The 18,142-nt window shown below is 48.0% G+C and overlaps 1 protein-coding gene across 7 annotated transcripts in view; it reads left to right on the top strand.

Annotated features, from left to right (window-relative positions):
- PTPRM (protein tyrosine phosphatase receptor type M) overlaps positions 1-18,142 on the top strand; it is a 742,498-nt gene that overhangs the window by 723,138 nt on the left and 1,218 nt on the right. For all 7 annotated transcript variants that reach the window (XM_082353481.1, XM_082353483.1, XM_082353486.1 and 4 more), the window contains 2 exons: positions 3,486-3,649; positions 10,099-10,234. In XM_082353481.1, the coding sequence (XP_082209607.1) occupies positions 3,486-3,649; positions 10,099-10,234 (300 nt within the window). The remainder of the gene's footprint in view (positions 1-3,485; positions 3,650-10,098; positions 10,235-18,142) is intronic.

Raw genomic sequence — 18,142 nt, forward strand, 5'->3', positions numbered from 1 at the left:
ACAGTAAGAGAGACGCATCAGGAGGCTGTTATAATAATCTGGGCGAGACGGGACAAAGCAGGATGGTGTGGCAGCAGGGGGAGGGGTGGGAGGTGCAGACACTCTGATGTATTTTGACGGCAGAGCTGATCAGATTGGCCGATAGTTTGGATCCCAGGGAGTCGAGGTGGCTCTCAGGATTTGGGTCCTGAGAACTAGATGGAGCAGACATTAACCAGGTTAGGAAAGGCTGTCCGGGTTACGGGGTTGTTAGGGGTGGGGGAACGCGTGGACAGAGGGTCCGTTCAGGGGGGATCATTCAGGAGAGAGGTCTGAACTGGAGACACAAATTGAGGACTTATTGGAAAACTTAAAGCCATGAGACTGAATGAAACCATCGAGAGAGGGAAGAGAAAGGGACCCGAGAACTAAGCACGGGGCCTCCATCAGCAAGAGGTCTGAGAGGAAGCGGGGGCCAGGGCGGAGAGGAGAGAGCAGTGAAGGGGGAGGAACAGCCAGGAGGGGAAGGGGAGAGTGAGATCCCCTGTGTCGGGTGCTGCTGACAGCCACAGAGGATTTAGCCCGAGAGGTTTAGCCATGGCCAGGTTACTTCCTGAATCCTGCAATTCCATTTAATTATGATGAAAGATTAATTAACTATTGATATCTTAGCAAGAGTCACACCAAGAAGCAGAACCATATTCTACTCCCAGGAAACAGGGTGTAATCTGTGTCTCCCTGAGCTCACAAACATCGCCAGGTCATAATTTATCCTTTACCTTTAATTTACCTGTAATTAAAGTCAAGCCTTTTTACCACTTGCTGCACACTGTGGTCAGTGCTCAGGTTTGCGCTATTTTTCACAAAACTGTGTGAGCAAAGGCCCAACCGGAGTGAGGGGGCCCTTTTACAAAACAATAGCATTCTGCTTGCTTTTATTTGTCTGGCCTGTCATTGGAAACACATGGGTTTTTTTTTTAACATCTTTATTGGAGTGTAATTGCTTTTCAGTGTTGTGTTAGTTTCTGCTGTATAACAAAGTGAATCAGCTATATGCATACGTATATCCCCATATCCCCTCCCTCTTACGTCTCCCTCCCACCCTCCCTATCCCACCACTCTAGGTGGTCACAAAGCACGGAGCTGACCTCCCTGTGCTATGCAGCAGCTTCCCACTAGCTATCTATTTTACATTTGGTAGTGTATATATGTCAGTGTTACTCTCTCATTTCATCCCAGTTTACCCTTCCCCCTCACCGTGTCTGTCTGCGTCTTTATTCCTGTCCTACCCTTAGGTTCATCAGAACCTTTTTTTTTTTTTCCTTAGATTCCATATATATGTGTTAGCATACAGTATTTGTTTTTCTCTTTCTAACTTACTTCACTCTGTATGACAGACTCTAGGTCCATCCACCTCACTACAAATAACTCAATTCTGTTTCTTTTTATGGCTGAGTAATATTCCATTGTATATATGTGCCACTTCTTCTTTGTCCGTTCATCTGTCGATGGACACTTAGGTTGCTTCCATGTCCTGCCTGTTGTAAATAGTGCTGCAATGAACATTGTGGTACATGACTCTTTTTGAATTATGGTTTTCTCAGGGTATATGCCCAGTAGTGGGATTACTGGGTCATATGGTAGTTCTATTTTTAGTTTTTTAAGGAGCCTCCATACTGTTCTCCATAGTGACTCTATCAGTTTACATTCCCACCAACAGTGCAAGAGGGTTCTCTTTTTTCCACACCCTCTCCAGCATTTATTGTTTGTAGATTTTTTGATGATGGCCATTCTGACTGGTGTGAGGTGATACCTCATTGTGGTTTTGATTTTCATTTCTCTAATGGTTAGTGATATTGAGCATCTTTTCATGTGTTTGTTGGCAATCTGTATATCTTCCTTGGAGAAATGTCTGTTTAGGTCTTCTGCCCATTTTTGGATTGGGTGGTTTGTTTTTTGATATTGAGCTGCATGAGCTGCTTGTAAATTTTGGAGATTAATCCTTGGTCAGTTTCTTCATTTGCAAATATTTTCTCCCATTCTGAGGGTTGTCTTTTTGTCTTTTTTATGGTTTCCTTTGCTGTGCAAAAGATTTTAAGTTTCATTAGGTCCCATTTGTTTATTTTTGTTTTTCTTTCCATTTCTCTAGGAGGTGGGTCAAAAAGGATCTTGCTGTGATTTATGTCATAGAGTGTTCTGCCTATGTTTTCCTCTAAGAGTTTTATAGTGTCTGGCCTTACATTTAGGTCTTTAATCCATTTTGAGTTTATTTTTGTGTATGGTGTTAGGAAGTGTTCTAATTTCATTCTTCTACATGTAGCTGTCCAGTTTTCCCAGCACCACTTATTGAAGAGGCTATCTTTTCTCCATTGTATACTCTTGCTTCCTTTATCAAAGATAAGGTGACCATATGTGCATGGGTTTATTTCTGGGCTTTCTATCCTGTTCCATTGATCTATATTTCTGTTTTTGTGCCAGTACCATACTATCTGGATTACTGTAGCTTTGTAGTATAGTCTGAAGTCTGGGAGCCTGATTCCTCCAGCTCCATTTTTCTTTCTCAAGATTGCTTTGGCTATTCAGGGTCTTTTGTGTTTCCATACAAATTGTGAAATTTTTTGTTCTAGTTCTGTGAAAAATGCCATTGGTAGTTTGATAGGGATTGCACTGAATCTGTAGATTGCTTTGGGTAGTATAGTCATTTTCACAATGTTGATTCTTTCAATCCAAGAACATGGTATATCTCTCCATCTATTTATATCTTCTTTAATTTCTTTCATCAGTGTCTTATAGTTTTCTACATACAGGTCTTTTGTCTCCTTAGGTAGGTTTATTCCTAGGTATTTTATTCTTTTTGTTGCAGTGGTAAATGGGAGTGTTTCCTTAATTTCTCTTTCAGATTTTTTGTTTTTAGTGTATAGGAATGCAAGAGATTTCTGTGCATTAAATTTGTATCCTGCTACTCTACCAAATTCATTGATTAGCTGTAATAGTTTTCTGGTAGCATCTTTAGGATTCTCTATGTATAGTATCCTGTCATCTGCAAACAGTGACAGCTTTACTTCTTTTCCGATTTGGATTCTTTTTATTACTTTTTTCTTCTCTGACTGCTGTGGCTAAAACTTCCAAAATTATGTTGAATAATAGTGGTGAGAGTGGGCAACCTTGTCTTGTTCGTGATCTTAGAGGAAATGGTTTCAGTTTTTCACCACTGAGAATGATGTTGGCTGTGGGTTTGTCATATATGGCCTTTATTATGTTGAGGTAGTTTCCCTGTATGCCTACTTTCGGGAGAGTTTTTAGCATCCCATGGTTTTTTATAATGGCTCCAGATTCAAACTCGTAACTCTTTGGGCCGGTAGACGGTTCCTTCGTTATTTACAGGCAGGCCCCTCCTTCCCTCGTGTCCACTGGGATGAGTAGGTGGGATCAGCCCGCTGGAGTTCAGCCCCAGGAATAATGCCTGCTTTCTCTCCACTCCCCGCTTGTTGCCTGACTCTCTGCAGCCCCAGGATGGGTACCGGATGGTGCAGCAGTTCCAGTTCCTGGGCTGGCCCATGTACAGGGACACGCCCGTGTCCAAGCGCTCCTTCCTGAAGCTCATCCGCCAGGTGGACAAGTGGCAGGAGGAGTACAACGGTGGGGAAGGCCGCACGGTTGTGCACTGCCTGTAAGTGCTCAGACCCACGGGGCTGACACCCTGCTTCACTGCCTCTCATGTCACTATAGATGGAGAAGAAATAAGCAGGGCTGAGTGGAAGCTCATCAGTCCGCTCATTAAGTGTTTGGTTTGCTTTGCAGAAAACAAGATCATGCACGTTTTACATTTGGATGGGGTGTCACTGCTATAATATGAGCCCTGACCTTGTGGTTGGGAGCCAAACCCCCCCCCAAAAAAAAACAATACCTGGGTGGGTTCAGTGAGCTCCTACCAGCTCTTGAGAGCCCATTGTTAAGCTTTGGGGAATTTTCTGAGCTGGTTGTTAAACTGTTGGTAACTTGAAATCATCGGTGGTGGAGGTATTTACATCACGGACGTCAGCAAAGGCCACAATCCGGGCACCCTCCCTGATATGGCAAAGCTGGTTTACCAGCTCACTAGTTGGTAATTCTATTGGATTTCATGTCAGAGGTTTCAAAGGAACTGTCTCCTTCTTCTTTGTGGTTTTTAAGAGAGTTTTGTTTGGTCTCGTTTTGTTTGCCTGGGGATATATATATATTGGGAAGATTTGGTTACAGCCACTGTCTCCAAACTGGTCTCCCGGGTGGCAGTTTTAGCAGGTGCTAAAACAGGAGAACTTGGCTACAGAATAATGGTTCCCGACCTTGGCTGCACATTTGGGGAGCTTTAAAAAAAAAAAAAAAAAAAACTATGCCCAGGCCACAGCAAAACCAACTAAATCAAAATCTCTGGGGGTGCAAGGACCTGGATTGTTTCAGAGTGCCCCCAAGGTTGAGAGGCACTGGCTCGAGTCTCCGTGCTTTTCAAAGCACTTTCACCTGCATTTTCTCGTAGGTGATGGTAGCAGCTAATCAGCCAGCTGGAGCTGGCTTAATGGAGCCGGCGATTAGAAAGCCCTGCAGTCAGGGGAGATGGGTAGAGAATTTGTGGAAACTGAAAGTGTAAGCTGAAGTCTCTTTTCGGTGGAGTGTCATTAGAAGCGCACAGGGAGATCTCTCCCAAACTGAAAGGAAGATAAAGCTCTACTCCGGGCAGACCGACCCTTGTGAAATCGACAGGCGAGGCGAAGGGCTGGGTTACCGTCCACTCGGTGCTGTATCTCCCTCAATGCAGCCCCCGTACCCCAAACCCCACCCCCACCCCGGGGTCTGGGAGCCTCCCTGGGAGCCCAGAATCTGCCTGCCTTCCGGCACCGAACGTGGCAGTGTCTCGTCCTGCAGGAAACTGCTGTGCCCTCGGAAAGAATCGTATGAACCGACTCACACCTGCCCTCCATCAGAGGCCCCACCCCCAAAACCTTGCCTTCCTTCTCAGGGACCCAGTTCATTAAAAACATCTCCACCGAGAAGATGTCCAAAAGGATCGATTAACAGCTCACATCCCCGTTTTTATTTCTCTACGCCCAGATATAACTTCTGATCAGAATACAATCAGAGGGTCACCTGTGTGAGTTCATACAAGCCCAGCAAGGAAAACTGACGTTTTGGTTAGAGTTTGTATTCGATCCGCTAGGTTTTTTGGAGATACTAAAAATAGTTTGCAGTTACCGATTTCTGCGTCTGGACTCCACCAGCGTCTGGACTAGGAATGCCACGCTTCCTAGTAGCTTCCTAACAAGGGTCAGTGCTGTAACCCAAAGGGCTATGTCCCAAGAGGGGAGCTGAGGCACAGGACAGGCCTGAGGGGAAGACACAAAGACCCCTTGAATCACTGCACTTCATAGCCACACTCTCCCAAGGCACAGCTGCGACCCCGGAACTAAACCATTCCATTACCACCCCACGTGGTAGCTAAGACAGCGAGCCATTCTTTAACTCCAGTGGACGTGGTGGGCACCTGCTGCTTCTGCCCTCCGACCGGCCCAGCCCCCATCCCCCTGGACTTTTCTTTGGAACCACCATCCCCACCAAAAGTCCCTGCTGTTCCTGTGGAGCTGCCTCATCGTCTCTCGGCATCACAGTGGGCATGAGACCCAGGCCTGCTGAGGATGCTGATCGTTGTTGAGATTTAAAAATCTTAATCTAAGGTTTTTTAGTTCTGGGAACAAAGTTTGGTTCAATTGGTATTCTCCAGTTCATGCCAGGAAAGGGTGCTTTGACCCCCAAAGGCAACCTGCTTTCCGTCTCTAAGGAGAGATCTTCGTATTTAGCAAAGCGCAGCGCCACCTACTGGCATCGGGCCGAGCGTCCCTGCCCGAGACGCCCTCCAGGGCTGTGAATTAGATGGTTCCTTGAGCCGCATTATGGCTCGCACTAAGCAAACAGGATTCTTTTTCTTTACACATGTCTTCCAGCTAGTAAAACCAGACAGAATGGAGAGAATTAAGATATCACCATCTTTCAACCCTTGATGAAAGTAATGGAAGTAGACAATGGTCGTCGACAGCTGCTGAAAGCGTTAGGTGAAAAGCCGATGGGGAAAAAGCAGTGAGGTGTCAGTGCAAAGAGAGAACACAAACTAAGGGAGCAGAAGAGAAAGTCCAGGAACGGAGCCACACCTCGGGGTCTCCTGATTCACAACAAGGTCCCACAGCACACACCTACTGCAGGGCAGTGGTGTCCCTTCTCATGCTACACACAGAAAGCATCTCCAGGTGGACTGTAGACCAACACGTGAAAAGGCAAACAATGAAGCTTCTAGAGAAAATCTTCAAGACCATGGGGTAACCAGAGATGTGTTACACAGGACAGTATCCATAAAGGAAAACATTGGTAAATTGGATTTCATTAAAGCTAAGCACTCCTGTCCATCCAAAGACCCCAGTGAGAGTGAAAACACAAGACAGGACAAAGAGTTTTGCGCTACATACATCTGACAAAGGGTTCATAGCCAGAATGCCTAAGAACTACTGCAAGTCAATAGGAAAAGGATAGACAGTCCAATTGTTTGGGCAGAACACTTGATAAGAACTTCGTTTTTTAAAAAAGAATAGCCAAATAGCCAATAAGCATAGAAAAGATATCATTAGTTTTCAGGAAAATACACACTAAAATACATTAAAATCGGATGCCCCTGCATGCTCACCAGAATGGCTAAAATTTAAACGATAAACGAATAAATGATTCTAAGTGTTGGCAAGCTGTGGAGCAACTGGACTCCCAAACACTGCTGGTAGGAAGTAAATACGTACAACCATTTTGGAGCTGGTTAACAGCATCTCCTAAAGCTAAATATAAATGTATCCTCTGAGCTCTTCTCCTCTGAGGTCTGTGACTACAGAAATGAGTCATATATGCAATAGGAAACATGCTTATAGCAGGTATACCCATAATATGGAAAACCGCAAACAACTCAAACATTTGTCAGCTCCTAGATAAAGAAATTATACAGTAGTATAATTATACAGTAGTATATCCATTCAATGGAATTGTTCTCAGCAATGTAAGAGAACAAACCACTGATACGATATGGGTGATTCTCACACAGATAATATTAAGTGAAATAAGCCAGACTCAAAAGAGTATATACTGTATGATTCCATGTATTCAAAATTGAAAAACAGACAAAAGAAACTTATGATGCTAGACGTGAGAACAAAGATTATCTTGGGGTATTGATGGTGTTGATGAGGAAGGAATATTGGGAGGAGGAGGGTGCAGGGGGCTGATCGCGGTCTGTACCTTGATCTGAATGGTGGTTACATGGCATATGCATTTGTAAAAGTTAACAGAGATCTATATTTACCATTTGTGGACTTAATTATAGGTATGTTATACTTTATCTAAAAAATTGATTAGGAATTTAATCATGGAATGATCAAGCTGGCATTGGAACACAGAGATCAATCTTAAAATCACTGAACAGGTTGATATCTTGTGCCTGCTTCCAAATGAAAGTTCATTTATAAAGTATCCTTGTCCAAAAAAAAAAAATCCTGAATTCTTATGACGCTCGGGAGCTAACTCCCAATTAACAGGAAGTATAGGATTAGAAATTGGTGTGTTAAGTGCTTCTCAGAGATGCAGTGAATGAGAACAACCCAGAACGTGGGTTGTCATTTTCCCTGCAGGGGAAAATGACCCCATTTCCTCAACAAATAAATTGCCAAGAGAAAAAAAGAAGGGAGCAAAGAGGAACCTATAGATTAAAATAAACTTGCAAGACATGTCAACCAAATGCAATGTGAGGACTTTGCTTGGATGAGGATTTGAAAAAGTTAACTGTAAGAAAATGTCTGAAACAATCTTGGAAATGTGGACAGTGTCTAGAAATTTGATTCTATTAAACTGTAGTGTTTATTTTAGGTGTAATAATAATGGTATTGTGTTTAATAAAAAAAGGATCCTTTATCTACTTGGAAAAGGGGTTGATTCCAGAGCTGGTGCAGGGAAGAAGATACAGGATGAGCGTAGAACATCTTGTGGTTCTAGAAAGGAAGGAAGTGCTTGAAAAGAGATGGAGGAACCAGCCTGATGGAGCTCCTAATGGCCAAAACAGGAACAATTTCAGCAACAAAAATATGGATACTCTTTTAGCTCATAGAAGTGAAATTAACATGTATAAGTCTAAAGTGACTTAAATAAATAATAAAATAGAAATAAATAAGCAAATAAATTTTCAAATGGTGGCTGAGAGACAACTCTGTCTTTAGAGTAGAATGTAGAAGGAGAGAGGGAAGTGAAAGCCAGTCAGGCAGATATCACTGTGACTTGTTGCAGACAGGATCTACCAATGGACACTAAAATCAGCGGGTGAAACTTTGAGGAGAAACAAGATACTTGCATAATCCCAAAGTATCTTTCCCAAGATACCTACTAACTACAAAGAGAAGTTATGAGAAGTTATGATGGTATTACACATAACTACACAGTGAAAAAATCTGCCAGACACCCACCGTCTTAATAAGCAACCAGGGGTGGGATAGGCAGGGTGGGAGGGAGGCTCAAGAGGGAGGGGACATGGGGATATATGTATATGTATAGCTGTTTCACTTTGTTATAAAGCAGAAACTAACACACCATTGTAAAACAATTATACTCCAATAAAGATATTTGAAAAAGAATATAGTAGAATACAACACTGCAAATCAACTATACTTCAATAAAATAAATTTTTAAAAAAGAATATAGTAGAAAAGGCAAAAAAAAAAAAAAAAGTGACCAAGGTCGACATCATGAGCAATAAGACAGTTCAGCACCATGAACCTTCAAAGGAGGTAACAGCCCTTCTGTGGCTTTCTTGCCAAAACGCATAACCTCATTTCCAGTGATGAGAAGGCATCAGACGAACTCAAATGAAGGACTTTCTACAGTTTGTATTTTGTGATGACTTCTCAAATCGCGGAAGGGGACCATGGGTGTTTTCTACATCTCACTCCATGCTCTGTACTCTACAAAATAACTGACCAGTCCTCTTTGAAAGTGTCAAGGTCAAGAAAGACAAGGGAAGACGAAGGACTGATCACGTGGAAGAGACTAAGGAGGTGTGATACCTAAATGCAAGGTGGGTCCTGGACTGGATCCTGGACCAGAAAAAGTGGTGACACTTGACTAAGGTCTGTAGTTTAGTTAATAGTGTTATACCAGCGTTAACTTCCTGGTTTTGACCATCTGCTATGGTTATGTGACATCTTCACATCAGGGGAAGGTGGGGAGGCAAGGAACTCTCTGTGCTATTTTTGCAGTGATTCTGTACATCTAAAATTAATCCAGAATAAAAAGTTTATTTAAAAAGAGCCCTGGGCTTCCCTGGTGGTGCAGTGGTTAAGAATCCACCTGCCAGTGCAGAGGACACGGGTTCGAGCCCTGGTCCGGGAAGACCCCACATGCCGCGGAGCAACTAGGCCCGTGCGCCACAACTACTGAGGCTGCACTTTAGAGCCCACGAGCCACAACTACTGAAGCCTGTGCAGCTGGAGCCCGTGCTCCGCAACAAGAGAAGCCACCGCAATGAGAAGCCCATGCACCACAACGAAGAGTAGCCCCCGCTCACCACAGCTAGAGGAAGCCTGTGCACAGCAACGAAGACCCAAAGCAGCCAAAAATAAAATTAAATAAATAAATTTATTTTTAAAAAATAAAAATAAATAAAAGGAGCCCTTATGTTTTAGAGATAAATCATGACATGCTAATGGATTGTTTAGGGCCAAATCCATCTTTGAGCATAACCCACACCCATCACAGTTTTCCTGCACGTGCTACACGAGTGGTTTGTTTCTTGAAAAACTTCCTGGGTGGTCCCTTTCCATAAAAACTGATAAATTGCCATATCAGGTTACATCATCAGGGCAGAGACGAAGCTGGGAGAGCAGGATGTGCCAGTTTCCCATCACCTCCAGTTAGGTGATCCCTGGGCCCCGTTTGCATCAGTAGAGGGATGGGCCCAGGTGGAGAGTCCCAGCCGGGAGGGCTTAGGCAGCAGGGGCGCACAGGTGGTGGGAGCCGTGTGGTGCGAGAGCGACCCAGGCCCACCACCTGCCTCTCCTCCTCTTCCCACAGGAATGGGGGAGGCCGCAGCGGGACCTTCTGCACCATCAGCATCGTCTGTGAGATGCTCCGGCACCAGAGGACGGTGGACGTCTTCCACGCCGTGAAGACGCTAAGGAACAACAAGCCCAACATGGTGGACCTGCTGGTAGGACCCCGTCCATCCCGCTCGGGGGGCCCTTTCCCGGTTAGCGTGAGACACCCGGCCCCTCGCTCGGGCTGACCCCTGGGAGGGAGAGACTCGTGTTCACAGTGCAGTCGCCTCACTCGTGCGGGTTTTTCTCCCTCGTTCTCCCTTCCTCTGCCTTTTCGCAAGGAGACTCAGCTCAGCACATTTGACACATGGAAATAGTTGAAACTCACAAGCGAACATCCTGATTAATTGCTGCTCTCGGCAGCGCCTTCCACGTGGCTAAGCACTTCATCTTCACAGAGAAGAAATAATCATAGCACATGAAATGCCAGATTTTCAAATTACATATTTTATAAATAGCTTAATCACCTAATATTTATCAAAGCTGGGAATTGGAGTTTGACATCCAGACGATTGCATTTAATTACGGTGGCCATATCTGAGAAAAGGATGAAAGAGGTGGAGAAACAAAGGATGGTGTGGAATTATTTTCTTAGAGTATTTCGTGAAATCTCTGTTTTGTGCGGAGCTGTTGAGATGCCAACCACTGAGACTCAAGAATAGGAGAAGAGCTTAAAGGAGGAAGCTTTTCAATGAGGTCTTTATACTTCTCTGTCAGGGGAGGAAGGATCAGAAGGAAACAGTAAGCCTGATCCCAAGGTGGGGAGGATGGGCGGGGGCGACGGGGTCACTGACGAGCTTGGAAAGCCTGCGTCCTGGGTGCACAGCACTGCAGCAGGGGTTAAAGTTGCAAATGTAATAAAGGGACTAAAGAGGGAGTTGAGATTCAAGCTGAGGCTGAAGAGGCAGCCACAGCCCCTGCCTGTGACGGCCACATCCGAGCCCTGCTGGGCAAAAGCCACCCTCCAGGGCCGTCTGCTTCCCCCACTGACGTGCCTTGCGCCCAACGAGCTGCTCCGGCTCCCAGGAGCACCGTGCTGCCCAGGGAATGTGGTAAACGGGCACCTGTTTGGCCAGGTGCAGACCCTCAAACCATCAGCAATGACCATGTTGGTTTCTGTAAAAAAAGGATCTTGCCCCCCACATGGCAGCTCCCTGCCCTGCCCTGGGGACGCCCCTGCAAACCCACCCTCTAGTCTCAGCTCTGCTCATTGGAGCGAAGTGACCTCAGACAAAGTACCTTGTCTATTGAAGTCGCCTTGGGCACGTCGCTCCAGTTCCCTGAGCCTGAGTCGTGTAAACTAGGGATAGTGTTGGTTTGTTGAGATCGTCCCACGTGACGATATGTGTGAGAGTGTTTTGGAAGCTGCCCAGGCAAGAAAGACCTGGTCCCTGAGAGTGGAGGGGTCTATGGGGCACGGTGTGGCCTGGGCCCTGAAAACAAGTGCTGGGTGGGGGCGAGGGGGCCGCCGGGGCGCAGCATGTATACACAGGTGCTCGAAAGTGCCTTTCCCACGGCCCAGATGTCACGCGGATGGCCTGGGAGGCTGACCCTCACATTCCATGCCCGGACTTCACTAGTCAGAGAACTCTCTCACTCTCCGGGACCGCCCCCCCAATCCCGAATTTTAAAGAGTTCCCCCACCATGGAATTCTCCATCTTCTGGGCTTAGGGCAACTGAGAATAGGCCAGTCGGGCAGTTAGAGGTGGCCTGAGTTTAGAACAGATAAGCAGATTGACAGAGGATGGAAACAAATGCATAATGAAAATATTCTGATTGTGATGTCATTCGGTATTTAACGCCCTGATTCAGGGACGGGTGTGTTGCTTCCAAACTTCAGTTGGTACTTGAAAAAAGCTGACCCTGATTTTTTTAAAAAATGTTAGTTCCCTCTCACTGCAGCCTGAACTAAGCAGATCATTAGAAACAGACCCTTCCAGGCCTTTCCTCCAGTGGCTCTGGCTACAGCTTCCATCACTCACCAATTTTTATGGGCAGGAACAGCGTGGCTTTTCCCAAATCCACGGTGCAGCCTACAGGACAAGGGTGATTTTACATGAAGGAAGCTTCTGATCCCAGTCCACTTTCCTATAATAGCCAGGGCGTTTCCGTAGTTATGTGTGATTCTGATAGAGAAATAGGATCCTTGGATGCCCAAAACTCCGAGAGTCAGCACCAGTTTTAGGGTCAACTCAGTGGCTGAGAAATGTAGGAGAGTCCTACAATTTCCTGAGAAAAATGTCTGATAAACTTGTCACAGTGCCTGCTGGCGGGATAATGGAGAATATCTGGTGACCAGAGAAAAAATGTCACGATGCTCTTTTCAGTGGGTTTGAAGCTTCTTGAGTTGAATCAGGGCTCTTATCCTTGGCTTGTTTGTTTTTGCCTGTAAGTACAATTTCTGTTTAGTTTGGTACTCGTACATGTGTGTGTTGGCTGAGAGAATTAATTAATTCAAGTCAAGGAGATAAAATCTGGTATAATTTTATCGGGCATAAAAGGCCATCCAAGACCTGCATTTCTCCTAAGCACAAAATGTTATACCAGCAGCTGCAAAGGTACCTCCTAGCTGCCTCTGCGCAGAATGAAGCGGGAGCCAGAATGCCCTGGAGGGCACCCCAGGAGGTAGGCGGGTGGGCGTGGGGAGCCCCGCCAGGTGCCCCTGGGTCTGCTCATTGGGGGCCCCTTCCATTCAGACACCAAACTTTGCTGCCACGCCCTCCCTGCCGGGGCCGGATGAATGTTCCAAGGCGGTCGGTGTGCCTGTCTTCGTCTCCCCTTGCAGCTCATTATTTTTCCAAATTGCTTCTGAGTTAGAAACTTCCCTGTGCGTTTTGAAGCATGCCACTCTCCAGGGAGAGCCAGAAGGGCCTATGGATTTATTTCTTCAAATGTTTAGGTGTGGAGGCTCCAGGGGAAAGCCAGTGGACTGCCAGGAAGCAAAATCATTTTAACACAAGACTAGATGTTTTGATGCAGCAGGGGCCGCTGGATTTGTTTCCTGACGCCTCTTTCAGGCCAGCTTCTCAGTTATCCACCTCTTCAGCCAGGCTCCAGCCCCCATCAAAGGCCTGGGTTCCAGCGGGGTGGGGCAGGGGTGTGGAGCAGGCCGCGACGGTACAGCCTGAGGTTGGCGCTATTGGCCTGGTCAGAGGCGGACGGGGTCGCCCGCTCTGAGCCCCTTTGAATCTAGTACAGTTGCTGGAAAACCTGCTGCTTCAATTGACAGTCCTCTCCCATCTTTGCTTCCACATTTGGCTTTTGAAGTTCCCAGGGCTCCTTTTTAACAGAGAAACAGCCTTTAGGGGACAGATCTTGCCTAGAGAAACATATTATCCCCTGGGAGGTGGCGGGAGCTTTGGCCAACATGCTGATGTGACATACATACGCGTTATAGAGTGGTTACCAAGATCACGATAATCAGCACATCTGTGGCCTCACAGAGTTAACACAGCTGATTGTGTGTGTGCTCAGAACCCTTACGATCGACGGTCAGCAACTTTCAAGGGTACAATTCCACATCATTAACTCTAGTCACCGTGCTACACATTAGAGCCGCAGAACTTACTGCTCTTATAACTGAAAATCTGTTCCCTCACCAACATCACCCCACTTGTCCCTCCCCCAGCAACCACAATTCTAGTCTCTGTCTCTATGAAATTGACTGTTCTTTAATGGGAGCTTTAAAAAGTTCTGAGCCCTGGGCCCACCCCCAGAGACTGATCCAGTTGACGTGGGCCTGGCTTTTCAGCAGCAGTGGTACCAGCGCCCCAAGTGATCCTAATGTGCAGCCGAGGTTAAGGAACTTAGTAGCTAGTCTAGAAAGGCCCTTGGCCCGTCTGCACATGAGATCACCTGGGGCACTTCGCAAACACAGATGCCAGGCCGCCGCCCAGAAGATTAGGGCGGTCGGAGCCCGCGTGATGTGCTACAGGGCAAGAAACACGGCTCAGGAGGATACAGAGGCCGTCCCTGTCCTGCCATGTGGGCTGCAGGGCGAGTTCAAGCAGCTTCCTCTCCATCCCTCCTGCTCCCACTCAGACCTCTGCCGGGATCTCCCATGACGGAGAGGTGACCACCCAGACGGGGCCCCCTTCCCTCTTGCCTGCACTGAAGTAACATGCCGGCCCGGCACTCCTACAGGGGGCCTCACCCCCGCCCTGCAGCCTCCCCAGTGTGGACAGCACACTGACTCTCCCACTCACGTGTGTAAACTGCCCCCTAAGCCTCTGCCTGAGAACTCACGGGAAACTGACGGGCTGTGTGAAAGGCGGGGCATGTGGGCGTAGGTGTGGTGTATAGGTGTGTGTGGGTGTGTGCGTGTGTGGGCAGGTGTGCATGTGTCTGGCTGTGTGTAGGTGTGGCTGTGCGTGTAGGGGTGTGTGTGGTGTGCATGTGTGGGTGTGTGTGCCTGTGTCTGGCTGTGTGTATGTGGGACTGTGTGTATAGGTTTGTGTGTGTGTGCGTGTGTAGGCATGCACATGTGGGCGGGTGTGCATGTGTCCGCTGTGTGTAGGTGTGTGTGGGGGGGGGTGTCTGGCTGCGTGTAGGTGTGGCTGCGTATGTAGGTGTATGTGGGTGTGTGTGTGTAGGCGTGCACCTGTGGGCGGGTGTGCATGTGTGTGTAGGTGTGTGTGGGTGTGTGTGTTGCAGCAGAGGATGTAGGCCTTGGGGGAGCGTCAGAGAGGCTCACTCGCGTCCCTGAGCTGTGCCCCCACCGGCCATGTGGCCCGTCTCTGGGACACTGGTGGCATCCACGTCCCCTGGGGCCGGGCCCCGCCACTTATCCCCCCAGGCTCGCAGCCCTGAGCCCACTGACCTGCGGTCGCACTCCCTGCTCCTGAGGAGTCTGTGTGAATGCCCTGTGCCCCCGCCCCCCCCAGACTCTGATCCCCCGGAGGCGGAGCCCCCCCCCCCCGCCCCCCAGCCCCAGCTGAGCTTCTGGCTCCAAGGAGGGCCCAGTAAACATTTGCTGGGCGAGCAGACTTTTCTTCTCTGTACCTGGACCCGCGTCACCCTGAGTTGCTCCCTGGGACCCAGAAGGCGGCGGCTACAGGTTGACAGGTCTGAATAGGGAACCAGCTGCACGGACTGTTCATGGGCTCTGAGGGAGGAAGTGCTTCAGACTCTTTCAGAGCTATAACGAGGGTGATGACCCACCCATCCATCGTCAGAGACGGGCAGCTGCCTCCCAGGGGTCTCCTGGGCACAATGGTTGGTCACCCAGTGTGACCCGCTGGGAACGTGGAACCAAACGGTCCCACCCAGGATTATTGGCACAAGGGGACCACTTCCCCTCCTGGCAGGCGCGTCAGTCAGAAGGATTTTTTCCAGACTGAAGGATTTGTCAGCAAGGATCCAGCCGAAACTGAAGCTGGTGCTAGTTTCAAAAAGCAGGTGCGCGCGGGAGGGAAGCTTTGCCCCAGGTGAGCCGTGCAGACTCTTCTCTTTGAATCTTCTTAGGCGACGTGGGGTGTTTGAAGTGACAGACTGACCGTAGGGCCCCATTCTGCAGCCACAGGCGGCCGTGCTGACAAAGGCACCGTCCAGCCCTTCAGGGGAGCCCCCTGCAGCCACCCGCTGACACCGTGGCCTCGTGCCGCCCCCCCGAGAGCGGGGACCTTTAAAGCGTGACCTCACTTTGGGTGCCCTTTCAAACTTCACTTTCTCCCCTTTTGTGGAAACAAGAGTTGGGTCTGGAGTGAAGGTGAGGTCAGGGGTCTTTGAGAGGAGTAGCTTGTTGCCCTGGTTACGGCCCAGCACAAAGATGTTCACGTCAGCACAAAGATGTTGGGTGACAGCTAATGTCACCCAAATCGGGAGATTCTGGGACCAAGGCATAAAAGTTCTTTCTTCCCTGAAGCACAGAGTTAGCTCGTGGGGCTTAATTATACTGTTCAAAAACAAGGAAGCTGAGAGGGGAAACCGCCAAAGACGGGCCTATACCTGGTGATCAAGTGTAATCAGTTTGCAGTGTGGGAAGATTTCAGGCATTTCTCGAGGTGCTTGGGGGAGGAGATGCAGCAATTCATGGCCCTTCTGCTCGTTCCCCTTATTTTTCTGGTTCAGAAACCAGTCATCACAGAGTCTACGGGGGCTGGCAGCTTGCTTAGGAGGGATAAGATGAGAGAAAGAATTCATTTTGAAAACCATAGTCATGGCTATGACCGGGCACTTTCAGTGACGCCCCTACCACAGCCATCCCTCAGGATGAACCCGAGGGATTCATCCCTGGTTTTCTGGTTTCCTCGCCTGCGTTGTGACCTGAGACCGGCAGCCACATGGCCCTCTAAGTGCATTTTTCTGTGTTAAGAGGATGGTTCATAGTCGGCGCTGAAACTAATTGCAAGAAGGGATTGATCGTGTTTCTGCAAGAAGGGATTGATCTCTTAGTTTTCCATGAAAAAAAAAAGAATTGTCTGTGTGATTCACAAAAACAGAGAAGTGATTGGAGCACTCCATAGCCAGTGTCAGCCCAGTGAGCTTACAGCATAAGAATTTTGAAATTGAAATGATTTCTTTTAGATATTCTGAAAATGAAAGTATCAAACCCTGAAATAATAAATCCTGGAATGTGAATCAGAAAGTTTTAGTGTCACATATTTTTAGTGCCCTTAGGTGTGCTCCTAGGAGTGGAATCGCTGGGTCGTAGGGTGACCCTTCGGAGGGACCACCAGATGGTCGTCCAATGAGGCTACACCATGTTACAGTCCTACCAGCAGTGTAGGAGGGTTCCAGTTTCTCCACAACCTCACCAGCACTTCATTTTGTCTGTCTTTTGTATTTTAGGCTGGCAGGTGCTACTGCCATTGATGTTCAATCTCATGGCGCCTTCGGTGTGTTGAATGATCTGTTTACTTTGTCTTCACCTCTAGATTGTAGGTTCCTGAGGGCTGAGGCTATATCTTGAATTCCCCAGTCTCTAGCCTTAAATGTTAAATGAGTTGAATCAAAAGCTGCTAAACCCATTTTTTTTGTCACCATTTACATACACAACCAATGTTTGACCCCCAGCTGTGTGCCAGGCTCTTTGCTAAGGATGGTGTATTATCCATGGAGGGAGAGACCATGGCCCTTGTCTTCAAATACATAGGTTGGTTTAGAGGGGCATTTAGAGAAAAAAACGTAGGTGAAGAAAGAAAATTGTGATGACTAATTAGGCCCATATCAAAAAAAAAAGGAAATTTCTTTTTTTAATTAATCTGGCAAACCCCAAAGTAAGAGGTGCATTTCCTTGGTCGTGGCCATCCTACTGGATGTGAGACAGTGGTCCTGACCACACGACTGGTGAAAGCCTCCCTCCGACTGAGGGGGAGCAGGGCCTGCCGGTTGCTGAGTGACTGCGCTGCGGCCAGGGGGCAGATGGAGGCGTCCTCAACCCCCCGTGTCCCTGTGCTCGGTTCAGAGGCCACGCCCAGGTGAGCATCCGTCAGCTCACGGCATAAACCCAGGTGCCGAAGGCCCTCCCCTCCCACCTGAAACCCCACCTGGGCCAGGACCTCACACGGGGCTTGCTCAGGCCGTGGTCCAGGATCTGAGAATTCTGTGCTCAAGAGAAATGAGCTCGCTGCCCGATTAAGAACTGGTGTGTGGCTCCCAGAGGGCATCAGACGTCCCCACTCTGTGCCTTTCCTTATCCTGTCGCCTCCACCTGGGATGCTTGCTAGGAGGACCACGTACTTTATCATTCAAACTGGGACACTTCTGAGAGTGAAAGGGCCTACAAGTAACAATGACGCCAGGACAACAGGCATCAATTGGGACTATCCCGGGCAAACCAGGACACATAACCACCGCCCCCCCACTCACGTGCTCATCCTCAAGCTCCCCTATTACCTGCCACCCCCTGCACATCTTCCTTAAGAAGCTCAGCTCCCTCCTCCACTGCACCCACGTTGGGGAGCATTCGTGGGCCCTGCTCAGCTCTGCCTCGTGAGTGCCATTGGGTCCCCGTCTCATCCTCCTCGTTGGACATGGACTTCTCAGAGCCAGGGACCAGGTCAAGGCACTTGGTACTTAA

Source organism: Balaenoptera borealis (assembly GCF_965194805.1).
Source record: "Balaenoptera borealis genome assembly, chromosome: 14".
Lineage (NCBI taxonomy): Eukaryota > Metazoa > Chordata > Mammalia > Artiodactyla > Balaenopteridae > Balaenoptera > Balaenoptera borealis.